Source organism: Ascoidea rubescens (assembly GCF_001661345.1).
Source record: "Ascoidea rubescens DSM 1968 unplaced genomic scaffold ASCRUscaffold_3, whole genome shotgun sequence".
In the NCBI taxonomy this organism is placed as follows: Eukaryota; Fungi; Ascomycota; class Saccharomycetes; order Ascoideales; family Ascoideaceae; genus Ascoidea; species Ascoidea rubescens.
The window spans coordinates 23141-37810 of record NW_017962915.1 but is presented as its reverse complement, the minus strand read 5'-3'; the positions used below and the strand labels follow the sequence as shown (position 1 = coordinate 37810).

General features: G+C 33.0%; 8 protein-coding genes and 1 non-coding gene across 9 annotated transcripts; 4 read left to right on the top strand and 5 right to left on the bottom strand.

Annotated features, from left to right (window-relative positions):
* Positions 1 to 134: 134 nt before the first annotated feature.
* On the bottom strand, positions 135 to 924 carry ATP20 (F1F0 ATP synthase subunit g). Its single transcript, XM_020192751.1, has 2 exons — positions 696 to 924; positions 135 to 591 (listed from the first exon to the last, which is right to left on the bottom strand). The coding sequence occupies exons 1-2, from the start codon at positions 796 to 798 to the stop codon at positions 281 to 283; spliced, it is 414 nt and encodes a 137-aa protein (XP_020048464.1). The 5' UTR covers positions 799 to 924; the 3' UTR covers positions 135 to 280.
* Positions 925 to 1100: 176 nt separating this feature from the next.
* On the bottom strand, positions 1101 to 2054 carry ASCRUDRAFT_68987 (ARM repeat-containing protein; the record flags this gene model as incomplete). The annotated part of the gene is made up of 1 exon (XM_020191611.1): positions 1101 to 2054. The coding sequence occupies one exon, from the start codon at positions 2052 to 2054 to the stop codon at positions 1101 to 1103; it is 954 nt and encodes a 317-aa protein (XP_020048463.1).
* Positions 2055 to 2423: 369 nt separating this feature from the next.
* On the top strand, positions 2424 to 3089 carry RAD33 (Rad33p; the record flags this gene model as incomplete). The annotated part of the gene is made up of 1 exon (XM_020191435.1): positions 2424 to 3089. The coding sequence occupies one exon, from the start codon at positions 2424 to 2426 to the stop codon at positions 3087 to 3089; it is 666 nt and encodes a 221-aa protein (XP_020048462.1).
* A 22-nt stretch (positions 3090 to 3111) lies between these two features.
* Positions 3112 to 4250, bottom strand: SIL1 (Sil1p; the record flags this gene model as incomplete). The annotated part of the gene is made up of 2 exons (XM_020191433.1): positions 3112 to 3121; positions 3154 to 4250. The coding sequence occupies 2 exons, from the start codon at positions 4248 to 4250 to the stop codon at positions 3112 to 3114; spliced, it is 1107 nt and encodes a 368-aa protein (XP_020048461.1).
* Positions 4251 to 4688: 438 nt separating this feature from the next.
* On the top strand, positions 4689 to 9850 carry NUT1 (Nut1p). Its single transcript, XM_020192748.1, has one exon. The coding sequence runs from the start codon at positions 5136 to 5138 to the stop codon at positions 9468 to 9470; it is 4335 nt and encodes a 1444-aa protein (XP_020048459.1). The 5' UTR covers positions 4689 to 5135; the 3' UTR covers positions 9471 to 9850.
* Positions 4742 to 5022, top strand: ASCRUDRAFT_74595 (uncharacterized protein; the record flags this gene model as incomplete). Its single annotated transcript, XM_020192749.1, has 1 exon — positions 4742 to 5022. A coding segment is annotated over one exon (281 nt), but the record flags the coding sequence as incomplete, so codon positions are not given.
* Positions 9851 to 10234: 384 nt separating the features above from the next.
* On the bottom strand, positions 10235 to 10831 carry ASCRUDRAFT_24938 (copper acquisition factor BIM1-like domain-containing protein; the record flags this gene model as incomplete). Its single annotated transcript, XM_020189874.1, has 1 exon — positions 10235 to 10831. A coding segment is annotated over one exon (597 nt), but the record flags the coding sequence as incomplete, so codon positions are not given.
* A 756-nt stretch (positions 10832 to 11587) lies between these two features.
* On the bottom strand, positions 11588 to 14233 carry GCD6 (translation initiation factor eIF2B catalytic subunit epsilon; the record flags this gene model as incomplete). The annotated part of the gene is made up of 3 exons (XM_020191038.1): positions 13653 to 14233; positions 12481 to 13559; positions 11588 to 12228 (listed from the first exon to the last, which is right to left on the bottom strand). Coding segments are annotated over exons 1-3 (2265 nt in total), but the record flags the coding sequence as incomplete, so codon positions are not given.
* A 117-nt stretch (positions 14234 to 14350) lies between these two features.
* ASCRUDRAFT_t43 lies at positions 14351 to 14422 on the top strand. Its single transcript has one exon. It is a non-coding gene; the product is annotated as a tRNA-Thr (tRNA).
* Positions 14423 to 14670: the final 248 nt, after the last annotated feature.

Genomic DNA, 14670 nt, shown 5'->3' with positions numbered 1-14670 from the left:
GTAACACTTCTGAGCAGATCTGGAGGACAGAGCAAAGAAAAGGAGTGCAAAGTTGCTGTTTCCGCTGGAGACCTTCAGCGAAACATCGAAAACGAGCGCTGGGCAAGAATCGAACACGAAACAGTCTACCGATCTTGATACAGAATATTCATTGGAGGTCGCACGAGAGGTTCGAACTGCAATGTTCAATAAGTGGTGCGCAATGAGCAGTAACAGAATGGTAATGATAGTATAATTAGATATATATATACATATAGGTTATATGAAAAAACTGGCCAACCTAGTGCGAGGGATAGTGCTTGTAACCAACCAATTTTCTACGACCGATAACCTCGCCTAACGAAAACAAACCAAGAAGTTGGACGAAGTATGAGCCGTATGTTTGGACATTTTGTTTGGACAATTCGATGCTCTTCAAGGAAGAAAGTATTTGACTTGGATTCTCAATTGCTTTCAATAACTGTTTGTACAAGTCAATGTAAACCTTTTTGAAAGTTTCGGTAGTTGGAGGAGCCAAGTTTTCCTTGATGTAAATTTGTTTGGCTAACTCGATGGTTACCTTGCCCCAGTAAATAGAACAATCCTTAAGACCTAGATAAATATCAAAACAGCAAAAATAAAAATCGATCACAAATGGTTAGAAAACCTCATTGGTGGTGTGAAGTATATGAAAACCAAAATTCAGACGAACATACCATTGAATTTTGTAAGTAAAGCTGAAGCTTTTGCAGATGTGGAGTTGTGACGAATACCTCTGAAAAAGGCTTGTCTGGTATTGAAAACAGTGCGAGCAAACATTATCTTGTTATTGTACTGATGTGATATATCCTGGAAAATTAACCTATTATCCTACTATTCTATTATCTGTCAACTACAAGCTCGATCTTGTGGTTGTTTTGAGGCCTGATATTCCTTTCTTCAAAAGATTCGCATGGGCAGCTCAGATAAGGGTAACTTTTCACTTCTCCAGCCAATCAAATCCACCCTTAAATATAAAATCTGGTGGAGGCTCACTACCAGAACACGTGCTGTCTACGGAGCCACTGCTTTGGATCTCAAATCGGTCTTTATTACTGAAACATAGTATCTACCTCACCTCTTCAAACAACAAAAGAGTTTCGGATTATTCTGGACAACTGCTCAATCTTGATGTTTTCATTAGTTATGGTGATGCTAACGTTCTCGGAATTCTCCTTCTTTTCCTCGTTATTGCTTTCTTTGTTATCTTTGTCATTGATCAAATTGTTCAAGTTGTTGATGAGAACTACTTCTGGATCCTTTTTGTCGATCTTCCAGTATGGTTCATTTTCACTAATAAACTTTTGAAAGAATACATCATCATACAAATTTAGATAGTTTTTCAACAAGTTCTTGCTGATTCTGCTGGAAATTTTTTCATTGTTATTAGTGAATGCCAAATAAATCAATTTTAAGATGGAGTATTTGATTTTTTTTTCAAAGTTCTCTCCAATCAAAGAGTTTAAAATCAAGTCTTGATACGAATCGGCTTCTTTAGAATTTTTAATAACTGACCAAAACTTTGTAAAATTGCACGAATTGAGATACTCATATAATTTAAAAATCTTATTAACAGAGTCTTGGAAACTTTCAACATTCATATACTCTTCGTCGTCTGATAACTCTTCTTCACTTTTATTCTTGTGTTCACTGCCACTGGCTCTATCGTCGTCCGAATTGTCTTTGTTGTCCTTATTGCTTTCTTCATTACTGCTTTTCTTATTTTTGGATAACGAATATGATGGCAATAAATGCAAGTATAATTCAAAATCAACATTGTAGAACTCCAATAATCCCAACAACAATATATTAATTGTCGAATTTTCCCTTTCTTCAGTTATATCTTCACTGCTCAATTCGTATAGTTTTAGTAAACACAAATTGGCCTGGACATCATTGAAGCTTTCAACACATTGTTGTTTCAAGTATTCTTCCAAGTCTCTAATAACATTGGCATCGTATCTCTTTAAGGTATTTAGAATCTCGTTGATAAGATTTGGTCTCTGTTTCACCTTAATTGTCAATGAATTTTCCATTTTATTAGTGATTAGTTGATAGATGTGTGATGGTAAATGGATAGTAATTAATCTGCTCTAATCACACCTTTATCGCCAACTGAGGAAAAATTTTCAATTTTCAATTTCCACCTTTTGCAATAATTGTTGAGATTTGGTACACGTGATTAAAAATCCAGCTAGCATATATAGATTACTTGTTTGTACGTATCCTTATTTCCAAGGGATAAGTGAAGGGTGCAAAAGGTAATTAGGAGTAACATTAAAGGAAAAGACTGTAAGACTATAGAGTAGCACTTTTTCACCCCACAGAACAACAATTTACACTATTATTGATGTTTTTAGTGACTCTTTATTCAGTTAACTGATTTCCTGCAATTCTTTGTTGAAATGAATAAAAATATATTTCTTTGTGACTTTGAAGATTATAAAAACGGTCTTTTGATTATTTCCCAGTCCTATGAAGAAGAAATTTTAGATGAGTTTTGTCTAAATGATTTTCAATCAAAGGAAATGTATTTATCTGATTTATATCAGTTTTTGTTAAACTTAAATATTCAAAAAAATATAATTGATATATACAAAAGGAATTCTTCTTCTCCATTTCTAGAATTTTCTTTGGATCTTGATGATAGCCAAAAATTAACTGACTCTAAAACTACAACCGAAAAACTTGTTGATTTTGACAAATTGATATTTTACAGTGCTAAATTTATAATTTTAAGAAACAATTACGACATATTGATATATTACTGGAAGCTAATAGTGAACTTTTTAATCAAAAAACAAATTATAGATCAAACTACCAATAATAACAATAATAATGATCAGAAACAATTTTTGGAATATGAATTGAACGTAAGTCATTTATCTAAAATTATAAATCTTTTACATCTAAACTCAAAAATAGACCAACTTCAAGACTCAACTGGAACTTCAACGTCAAGTTCAGTGATCATTGATATGATATCAACGCAAACTAATAATAATAATCCCACTATTAACTTTTATGATTTTGCTTTAATTTTAGGAAAACTACAACTCATCTCTTGCTAATTGCTTTCTTCTGCCCATTGCATTACCAAATACTAAATGGAAAGAATCCCTCATCATTTCATACAAATCTCTGTTTTTGATAGTATTTTCATTTTCCAATTTATTATCTAGCCATTTTATGAAAGCAAAATCGACCTTGATTGCACTTTTCAACTCTTTTTTAATTTCTATCATCACATAGAGCAATTTTTTGATATTATTTTCATCATCAATTTCAACTATTTGTTTTTCTAAAATTCTATATATATCAGCTTGAAAATGTTTCAATTCCTCATCTATAGAATCAACTCTCGATAGATCTAAGAAAACGTCCAATATTTTTTCATGAAATTCATTTACAAATATATCTTTGATTATTTCTAAACCCCTGAGTTTCCTGAACTCAATTAAAAACGTTTTAGTAGAAATTAATGAACCAATTACAGATAAAGTCGCATCAGTTACTTTATCGGATTTCATACCAACCGTATCTTTTAGTTGTGATATTAGGTAAGGCACTATATCTTTATAGTTACTCAATAGATTATTGGCTGCTTTGGGATTATTTCTCACTGAGCTGGAAATTATTCTTAAACAACTTTCTTTCTTCTGATATGTAGATTTTTCATCGACATGATCACTCTTTTCAATTAAATTCTGGAGGCTTTGGATCAATTTTTTGTTTCCAGTGATTTTTTCACCATAAATCAAATCGTAAGATAAATCTCTAAGAGTTGATAAGGCCTTACTGACTGATTCATTGTCAATAAATTGACAATCAGTAAGAGTAGAAATTGCGAGTTCCAAACTATTTTGATCCTCAGCATTAAACTTCATGTTTTCAATAAAATCTTTCATTAAAGAGTATGATTTATTATCATAATCACTATCAGCTTCATCCAGCAACAATTCCTCAGTGTCATCAATGGATGGGTCAAGTTCCAGATCCTGCACCACCGACAAATGTGATTTCTGTTCGTTATTCGAAACATCGTCTTTTTCATCTATCAACTTTCCCTCCTTTACCCCAGTGTTTATATCAATCTTGACATGGATGCCCTTAGGAATTTCCTGGTCGTGGTGAATCACCTGCCATTGGTTTGATGGTTGGAATACTTTCGGATGGGATTTTTGCTCGCCATGGCAAATCAAAGTGGAAGCGTTCTTTGTATTTTCGTCCATTAAAGACAACAACAAACCACCAGCAGCTCCAGACAACAACAGGACAGAAAACAAAACAGCACTGAGCGCAACAATGGTTCTCATCCTCCAATGTAAGGTATCTTTGCTACGATTAGAGCAAAATGCCCACTTTGTCCTTCTGGTTTGTATTCATAGAGCACACAGCCCTAGCAAATAAAGCCCTGATGTATAAAGTCCTGTTTAATGTGACTTTTGCTGGAGTGCAAATTACATAAATATTATGTTGCACGAGGTGTGGCCGGAAAACCCAATCCGAACTCGAACGTTCGTGAAGCAATTAGGGTTCGTTGCCCCAAACCAAATACACAAGACAACCACTTATGAAACGAAAATTGTGTTCCCGCAAAAAACATTTAATTCACAAATACCTTGATGAAGATTGCAATCCAAACAATATAAATATGATCACTAAATAGCTAGATAGAAATAAAATAAACGAAGAGGAAAAGGAAAGAGAAGTCTACTAAGTCATGAGCACTAGAAGAAATATCTATCCTTCCTTCGACGACTGTCAACCTGACAGCATCCAAGTCAAGAACACTGATAGTGATAACGAAAGAGAACTTGATACTCCACCAATGGCTTCCAACATCAATGAATTAAATCAAAGAGTTGAGTTAATTGAATCGAATGTTGCATCCGGATTTGAACGACTAGCACGAATGCTTGAAAGTGTATTAACTCGTAATGAACGGCCGGAAATCGGTTATCGAAGGTCACAACATGAATGTGATATCATCACACTAACAGCCCTATCTAACAGCCCTGAACCAAAACCAAAAAGACCCAAACTTTCATTAATCACCAGCCAATTGCGAAAGAAATCCAGTGCCAGACTGCTCCTGTTGAATTTGCAATCCAGATATGAATGCAATTGAGATTAAACCACACCATCAACCACAGCACTTGTCCTTGAAGACTCTTTTTAATATTTCTATTCAGAAAAATATTTCCTCCATAAACTTCATACACCTATTTGACCAGTACATTGCTAAGTTTGCGGAAAACAATCCTGGTGATACATCAGATGCTAGCTTTTTTGATCTATTAAACAGTGTTTCTGATTTGGAATACATTTTGAATATATCTCTTATTAATGATATTGACAACAGAAATTACGGTTTCATAAATTTATTAAAGGTTTTGTACAAGAAAAGTTACCACATACAGATAAATGTCATTAGTAAATTTACAAACAACGATTACTACATTACTTTGTTGTTTTCTCAACTAATAAACTCTTCTGCAGTCGATGCTGTTTTAAAATCAACTCTGGCTGCTGATGAACTACTAGGTAATGAGATTTCTATCAAAAATGAGGCTGATGATAAAGACAATGTCTTCAATTTCTTCAATTTTAATGTGCAGAAAATAAGAAATAATATAAGCAAGATTGTACTTAACAATCCAAACTACAAGATTGATTTGGCCAAAATAAAGAACTTTTTTGAGTCTATTTTCTCTTATTTATCAAACGTTATATCCTTTCTAAATACCAACAATAATTCTATTAACAGTAATCAAATCAATAATTTAAACATGCAATTGAAACTTTTGAGATCTTTTTTATATTTTTTAATAGAGTTATTCTTGCATATCAATAACTACAATACTCTTATTTTATCAATGGATAAGTCCAACCTTAACAACTACTTTATCATTCCTCAAAAATTTAACGATTTTTTATTTCAATTGCTTTTAAAATTATCTTCTATTAAAAGCTTAATTTATTTGCTAAACTATTTAAAGCCCCAATTAAACAATTATTTATCCGATTTAAATCAAAACACAAATTCAATCTCCTTGGTTTCTTCAATTCCAAAAAAGTCCTTTAATAGCGATATTGTCAATAATATTAATAAAGATAAAATATTAAAATTAATTTATTTAAATTCCTCACTAAAAAACTATCTAACTTCAGAGTCTCTGTTTTCAAAAGGCTTTTTGTCATTATTTAATGCTTCCTATTCTTCTTATTCTTCCAATAACTTGACCAACTCTATCAAAAGAGTTATCAAATCATCCTTTGAATCTTTTGCTTTAAGTATATTGAATAAATCCTCGAGATATTTGCTAAAATATTGGAAGCTCTTCATAGTTAAAAATATTCCTTTGATTATATATCAATTAAAAAAGGACTATTCTTTTTCATTGTCTAATTTTTCTGCTGAAAATACAAATCAAAATAGCTTAACCTCAACAATTGTTCAAAAAGCTATTATTTCGGTGTTTTTAAACGATTTAGATTCAAAAACTATTAAAATTATAAAATTGTTTATCAATGAAGAAAACGATATAAAATCAAAACCTTTTTTATCTAAATTTGACTTCAATTCTGTTTCTGGGAATCAGACAGAAAAAAACACTAAAAAGTTGAACCATTTTTTTTCAAATTCGACAAATTATTTTAAGTTCATTAATGATGATGATGAGGAAGAGGATATTTTCTCCTCTTTTCCTTCCACCTTAACAGATATCAGACATGATTTTCTCAAAAACTGTATAGCTTTAAAACTAATTGCAAAAGAAGATTTTCATACTATATTGAAAAAGGATTCTTTGGCCGAGTCCAGAATATTAAAAGAAGATGATAACATTTATCTTTCAGATGTATTTCCTGATTTAGTTAACGTTCCAAAGGTCTTTTTGGAAGCTTTTCAACTTGATCAACAGCAAACATTATCTTTTCAGTCTCAGTTACATCGTCCTACATTGAACAATTTTCAAATATTTTCTTCATCAGAACCAATAAATAACATTAATTTTTTTTTAAAAACATTGTTTTTTATGGAAGCTAATGCTTTTGTTGATGCTAGTGATGATTCAAATGAAAACACTTTATTAAAATCAAATTTTGTCAAATTTTTGTCAAATTTCAACAATTTTGAAGTCTTAAAACAATACGAAATATCACTTGCTATTTATCAGTTAATGATGGAATTAATTGAAAAGAAGAATGACAGACTATTGAATCGATTATTTTTATTATTAATTATTTTAAATGAATATAAAATATTGAATAGTATGCTTCAAGTACCATTTCCTAGTGATAATCTGAATTCATTAAATTCTAATTATGGCAGGGTCTATTTTGATAACAAACCACTTGACATAATATTATATTTTGTTTCACCTTTAAAGTTTCTTTTACCCATTGTACATTATTGTGATTCATGGCATGAAATAAAAGAAGAAGAAAATCAAGTTAATCATGGTGTCGACGTTGAAATGAACAGTGAAGACGATAACTATCAGGAAGATTATTGCAATTTTAGTGTATTTATTTTGTTCATTGTCTATTTAACTAAAAAGTTGAATATCTCACAGAATGAGTTAATGACTTCTTACACTTTTGCAAATACCGATTACAATTATTCAAAAGAAGGCTCAAATTCTCATAGCAAATCATTTGTTCTTGATTATTTGAGTAACTTAAATACATTGAATAGCAATCAGCCATGCTTTATTACAAATGAAGGGGAAGCTGCAAATATGGCATTATTGAATGATTGGATATTTGCATTATTTGGGTCATCAGATGGTATATCTGATGAACTTATAAGTAAATCATCCATTAAAACTTGTTTCAAGTTAACTCCTATTATTTTCAAAGAATCATTTTTTGCAAATCTTTCAAGTTTAATAGATTTTGACACCCTAAAAGAAGGCACTCAATATTTTTTTCAGTCGTTTTTAATTGGAACTCTATTGGGTGCTTTTAAGTGGGTTGAAGATTTTTTTTTCAATTTTAATTTTCAGGATAGTTCAAATGATGCCATTTTTATTGATCAGAATTTTTTTATCAGTCCTGAAATAAAGTCAATACTAATCAAATCAATAGATATTTTATATATTCTTTTGTTGGAAAATCATTTGGGTTCCAACTTGAACTCTCAGAATTGGATTATTCACAAAATTTTATTATTATTATCTTCTCCAACATTGTCTAAATCTTTAGAAAAAATATTTTACATTTTTGGAAAATTAAGAACATTAAATAACATTGAAATCTCGATTTTTAACAAGATAAAGAATCTAATCAATTTATTCAATAAGATAAATTACAACACAGAGAATAATTTATTGAATATTAATATTATCTCATCAAAAAACAAATTTTTTGTTCAAGAAAGTTTTAACTCCTTGCATTTTGATCTTAAATTGATGTTAAATAATTACCAAGAATATCAAGCTTATTTCAATCCTAATTTCAGACAAAATGAGCAATTATTATCTCTGATAAATAACTATAAATCAAGAAACCCCTTAGACATTTATTCCCCCATGGCTCTATTTACGAACCAGTTCGAGTCCCTAATGTATTGGTGTAATTTAGAAAATGATAATTCCAGAGGCATAAATAAAAAAAAAGTTTTTGTAACTCCAAGCTTTGACGTTTTATTACTTGATCTAGTTGTGGCATTTTCTGGGTGCGCAAATATAGTTTATTATTTTTTATCACAAATTCAAAAATATTATGTTGAATATTTGGAAATCAAAAGACTATATGATGAGTCTCAACTAATACTTCAAGAATTGAAAAATGAAAACAGTGATTATGGTAGAAAGTCAAAACCCAATCTTGTGATTCAAGAAAGGAAATTAACAGAAAATGTTTCAAAGTTGGGATTGAAGTCAGAAAATGTTAGTAGGCAAAAAGAAAATTGTATTGATGTAGCTGTTATGTTGATAATATGTTTCAGTATGAATAAGCTTGGTTCAAAAAATATAAAAAAACAATGGCTTGATTTGTTATTAGATAATAAAAGCGCATATGAAATGGAAAATAAAAGCCACAATACTTGTCTTACGATTTTTAGCAAAGTTCCTGAGGAATACATAACTCTGATTGAGAACCCAGATGATATCTACACCAAAAATAATAGAATGAAAGGAAGCAGTGATGATAAAGAAAATAAAGATGACAATAATAAAAGACACAAATTTAAATTTGATTCAAATCCAGATAAAGATTTTTCGTATTCTCTTTTGATAATCAATAGCAAGTACCACGAACACAAGAAAGATGTATTAATTGGTGAAAAACAGATAAAAAAGATACGAAAAAACGAAAATAGTATAATCACAGCAGATGTGTCATTATTAAGTGAAGAGATATTTGGTGCTTTTATTCAAAAATTGATCCAGGCAGTCAAAGATTTTCCGGCAGTTGAGGAATCCCCAAACTCGATACAATAAGCAGACTGATCATTGGAAAAGGTAATTTTGGACTGGTATTTGTATTTTGTTTTCGTTTTTGTTTGCTTCGAGTAAAATGTACAATTCGAAATAATTATAATTTGTATTACACAGCGATAAATTCATGAAATTGAATTGTTATTGTATAAAATTAATTTATTCATTAAAACATTATAAATTATAAACAAAGATAAGTAGGATTGAATAACATCGAAAAAACGTGAAGATCTGCTACAAGAAAGGTAATAACAAGATATAAAAAATAATTAAACTTTGAAAGAACTAACCAGTTTGAATTCCAGAAATACTAATTTCAATAAAAACCGTATAAAAAGACATTTTTAAAATTCGTTGAAAAAATAAACAATTCTGATCCTGAAGTAATTTTTTTTTTTCTTATTTTTTTATTTTTATTTTTATTTTTATTTTTATTTTTTTTAATAAATTAATTTTTGTTTAAAAAGAACAAATGATTTTTTGAAATTGATTTTATATGTATTAACAACCCCAAACCTTTAATATAAAACAAAATATTTTTCAAAAAACGAAAGGTGACAAAAAGATAAAAAGCAGTAAGAAAGTTGAAACAAAAGCAAAAAAAAAGGCATACAAAAATATTAATTCATTTAAAACAAGAAACCAAGAGCAAAGGTAATAACAACAGTGACTACACTAGAATCGATGCTCAAAAAAGCGGCAGCACCTTGAGATGAAGAAGAAGCAGCAGTAGATGAACTATCAGAATCAGAAGTAGCAGAATCAGAGGCAGCAGCAGAATCAGAGCTGGAGGCAGTGATGGTGGTTGTAACAAGAGTTGAAGAGGCGGAAGCAGCTAAGTTTCCGGAATAATAGCCACTGTCAGTAGCATTGAAACAAGATAAAGCATACTGAGTAACTTCAAATACAGATTCTTCAACAAAGGTGATATCGGAACAGGCGTAGTGGGTGACATTACCATCTTGTTCGTCATCAGCCATATATTGCAATTGAATAGTAGCAACATCACCAGATCTGATGTTGGAAGGTTGATCAGGCATGTAGAAACAAGTATGACCAATGGAAATTTCATCGGTAGTATTACCATGATACCATTCTTCGAAATCGTCGATGGAAGAAGGATCAGAAGAATAGGAGATTTTTAAAGAAACTTCCCAACCAACAGCATCGGCAACTAAAGCAACAAAACCATCGTCCAATGGGAAATCAGATCGGTTACCGACAGTTGCATGGGTACCACATGGAGCAGTTCTTTCGGTGGTTTCAGCCCATTCTCTGTCTGGGGGATAAAGAACAGCGACGGGACCCATTGTTTGAGAATATTCAGAACCATGCTTCAAAGCAGGAGCAGCGTTTACTAAAGCTGTAGCGGCTATTATGAGAGAAGAGACGAAAGAAAATTTCATTTTAGAAAGTGTAAGGTAGGAAAGCTGATAGCGGGATGAGATGAGATGAGACAGAAAGACAGTCTTAAAATTGGAAAATTGGAAAAGTAATTTAGCAAAAAAGAAGAATCAGCTAATAGGAATTAAGATTATTGTGATTAATAATAGAAAAATATGAAAGCAGAAAAAAACAAAGGGAGAGACATAAATGATGGATTATATATGATTCATAGGTTCAGCAGTCAAAGAAAAATTGCAACAAACAAATTATATCGGGATGACATTTTTCTGAAAATTCATTTATTGATTGCCGGAACCCCAAAAATCAAGCTAAAAACCGACATGATAGGAGCTTGAAAACAGATAAATTACGATATAAGCTGCTGAGAAATGAATAAAGGGTGCAAAAAAAACGTTAAAACGAGAGTAAGGTTGGTTGGAAAACCTGAATAGTTCACTGAAGAGCACCAATTTTCTTGAAATTTCTTGGGTGGTGAGCTTTGGCTTTTTCCCCAAATTATCTCCGATAAGTGGAGCCCGCTGCGATGGCTCCAACATGAGACTGCATTTTTTCAGCATAATAGGCGCAAAGCTGGGTGATGCATGTGGTGCATACAGCATGTTCAAGTCATCCAAGCCACGCTGGATTCGGTGGACAAGAACGCTGATTGGACAGAAAGGCAGATGGTGTTTTTGTGTATGAGCGCTATATAAACGGGCTTAATCTTCCCCAGATTCACCATCATCGTTTTCAGACTCAGACTCAGATTCAGCGTTTCTGAGCCAGTCGACGTATTTTACGACAAGCTGGTTTTTGATGTTTTTCTGGTTTTCATCGAACCAGTTGAGAATATCGTCCTCCAACACAATGTCATTGTTGTAGACTGAGTCGATGGTCATGTAGACCAACTTGTCTCCAAGATTTGGGTACTTTTTGCTGATTTTGATCAACTGGTCCAAGAAGTCGTTCTTGTCCTTTTGATCAAAGATCTGTCTTCTAAACAAAGGGATCCATTGGTTCATCACTTTCAGGCAGAATTCTTGAAACTTCATGTTATCGTTGGCGATCAAAGATTCAATTCGATTGAAAATGGATATGATGGTAGCGTTACGAACCTCATTATATCCGACATTGTAACTCATTCTTAGAGTGTTTATCTCTAGTATTGTGGTATCTAGATCGTGGTTGTTTATAAAAGATCTGTTGAATGTAGCCAATGCTTCCTTTTTAAACTCTCTGTCAGCTTGATGGTTATTTTCATTGGATCTATCAAACAAATCGTCGCCCAATTCCTTATCTAGTAAGTGTTCCTGCTCTAGGTCTAGGGAATAGTTTGAATCAAATTCAGCATCGGAATCATCTGATTTTTGGGAGTCTGAGTCTGTTTCTTCATCAGTTGATTCATCATTGGGTTCGTCATTGATTTCGGAATCATCTGAATATTCAATGTCTAAAGATTTGTAGTAAAAGTAGTTTTGGTTTTGAGAGGATTGTAGAGTAGGGAAAGTTTGATTTGGATCTTTTGATAAGATTTCCGATTTATGTTCAATTTCCGATTTGTAATTTTTAAGAGATTGGTTTTGGTTTTGAGTATTTTGAGTATTTTGAGTATTTTGATCATCAATACTAAGGCGATTTAAGTCAATATCATCGACATCGGAGTCATCGTTGTCAGATAAATACAAATATCCTTTACCAGCTGGACCAAGAAGATCGGATAGAGTATCGTCGTTAGATAGGGAAGATTTTTTTAGTCTTTTGGTGCTGTCGTCAGTATCTTGAAGATCGTCATCGTCATTGTCATCAGGATAAAAAGAATCTTGGGATGAATTGCAGAATTGATTATCGATTAGAGAGTAATTTTTATTGTCAATAATTTTAGTATTCTTAGGTAGGGATATATTTTGGTCAACAATGCAGTTGTAACCAATGATACAATTTGAGTTTAGTTTTGTATTTTTGTGTATGACTGAGTTTGAGGCAATCAAGGAGTTGAGAATGAGACAGTTTTCATGAACAATTGAGTTGTCAAAGATATAAGAGTTTAAGATTTTAGTGTTTTTACCTATTTTGCAGTTTTTGCCAATGATTGAGTTTTTGATTAAAGCGTTATTTTGAACGAGGGTGTTGTTACCGATTAGGATGTTTGAGAGTAGCTTTGAGTTTTGGGAAAGAATGACGTTTTTCTGTTTGTAGATATTGTTAAGGGAGGTTTCAAAGTGAGAGTAAAACTGAATTTCGTTGTTAATTGAGAGTAGGTTTGAGTCTAGGGTAAGTGGGTAGGTGAATCTTTGCAAGATATCCTTTGAGATTGAGTCGTAGGTTTGGAAGGAGTCTATTCTTGTAGCGTAGTTGATGATATTGTTTTTGTTGCAATTGTTGTTGTTTAGAATGTAGGCGTAGATTGATCTTTTCAATAGATCAGAGGACAAGATGCCGTTGACAAAATCAGATCTCAAGTTATTGTATTCGAAATATTCCTGGAACAAGAGGGGGATGTTGGGAGAGCAGATATCGATATGAGGGTCGATTAGGTTGTTTGAGATGTAAAAGTCAGACAAGTCGTTATTATTGAATAGATCGAGGTCGAGGGAGATTGAGGATTGCTTTTTGTTGATTGGGTTGATCTTGTCGTAGTAAATGCATTTGTTGAAGGATGAGAAGGAAGAGTAGTTAGTGTTGTATGAGATTGAGGAGGTGTTGTTGCTGTGATTGATAGTTTTGTGAGTGTTGCTGGAGGAAGAGATGTTGGGGAAATGGAGTTGGTTGTAGATGAGTAGGTTTGGAGAACGTTGAGACCTTGAACAATGATTTTCGGAGGAGTTAAGTAGAATCATTGTCATGATGTGATTTCTATCGTTTTTCTTGATCAATCTGTGGTAGTCCAAGGGTTTTTGGAGATCTATATTAGAGATTATGTCGCCATAGATGAGTAGGAAGTCGTTTTGGATGATATTCTTCGTGTCAATTTCTCTTAGAACGTCGCCAACGCTGTTAGAATCCTTAGTTAGAATGAGTTTGATTTGGAAATAGTTGTCAGAAGAGTTGTTGTTGTTGTTGGAGGAGGGGGAGGACTTGTTGTTAGACCATTTGGAGGTGGAAATGTAGTCCTTGATTTTAAGGTAATGCTGACTTGAACACATTAGAAAAACCTCAGATATTTTGTTTTTGGACAAAAACTCCAAAGTGTACTCAATCAAGGGAATATTGCACAAGGGTAGTAAGCATCTTGGTAGGTTGTAGGTCAAGGGAGCGAATTTCTTCTCGAAAGAGTCGGTCAAGACGACAGCCTGAAATCTCTCGTCAGAAAAGGAGGCAATTGTCTTTTTGGCAGATGGAGGCATGTTGGAGTGAGAAGAATAGCTAAAGCAAAGCTGCTGAAGGTGAGTAATATATCGCTGGTTCTGGAAAAATTCTCGTCAACAGCCAAACCGTAGCGGAACCCGCACTGCACCAACGGAGCCACCAAAACAGCTGTGTCCTAGCTCCTGTAAGCCGCCTTTTTAGCTTAGTGGTAGAGCGTTGCACTTGTAATGCAAAGGTCGCTAGTTCAATTCTGGCAAGAGGCATCTTTTTGCCGCACGTGCAGCGCCAGCAGGACGGGAGTGCGTCTGGATGCGTCGCTTGCTCGAGCACTGTTTCAGCTCCTGTTCCAACTTTTCAGTAGGAAAAATTTTCGCAGTCCTGGGCCCCTTTGTTTGAGCCTCCAGCTCCCGTAGCACTAATCCCATCGTCAGCTTTCTGTCTTCAATCCGCTGCTGCTTCTCTTGCTTCTCCTGCTTCTCCTGCTACACTCTCTCTCTGCTGCCTCTGCCCC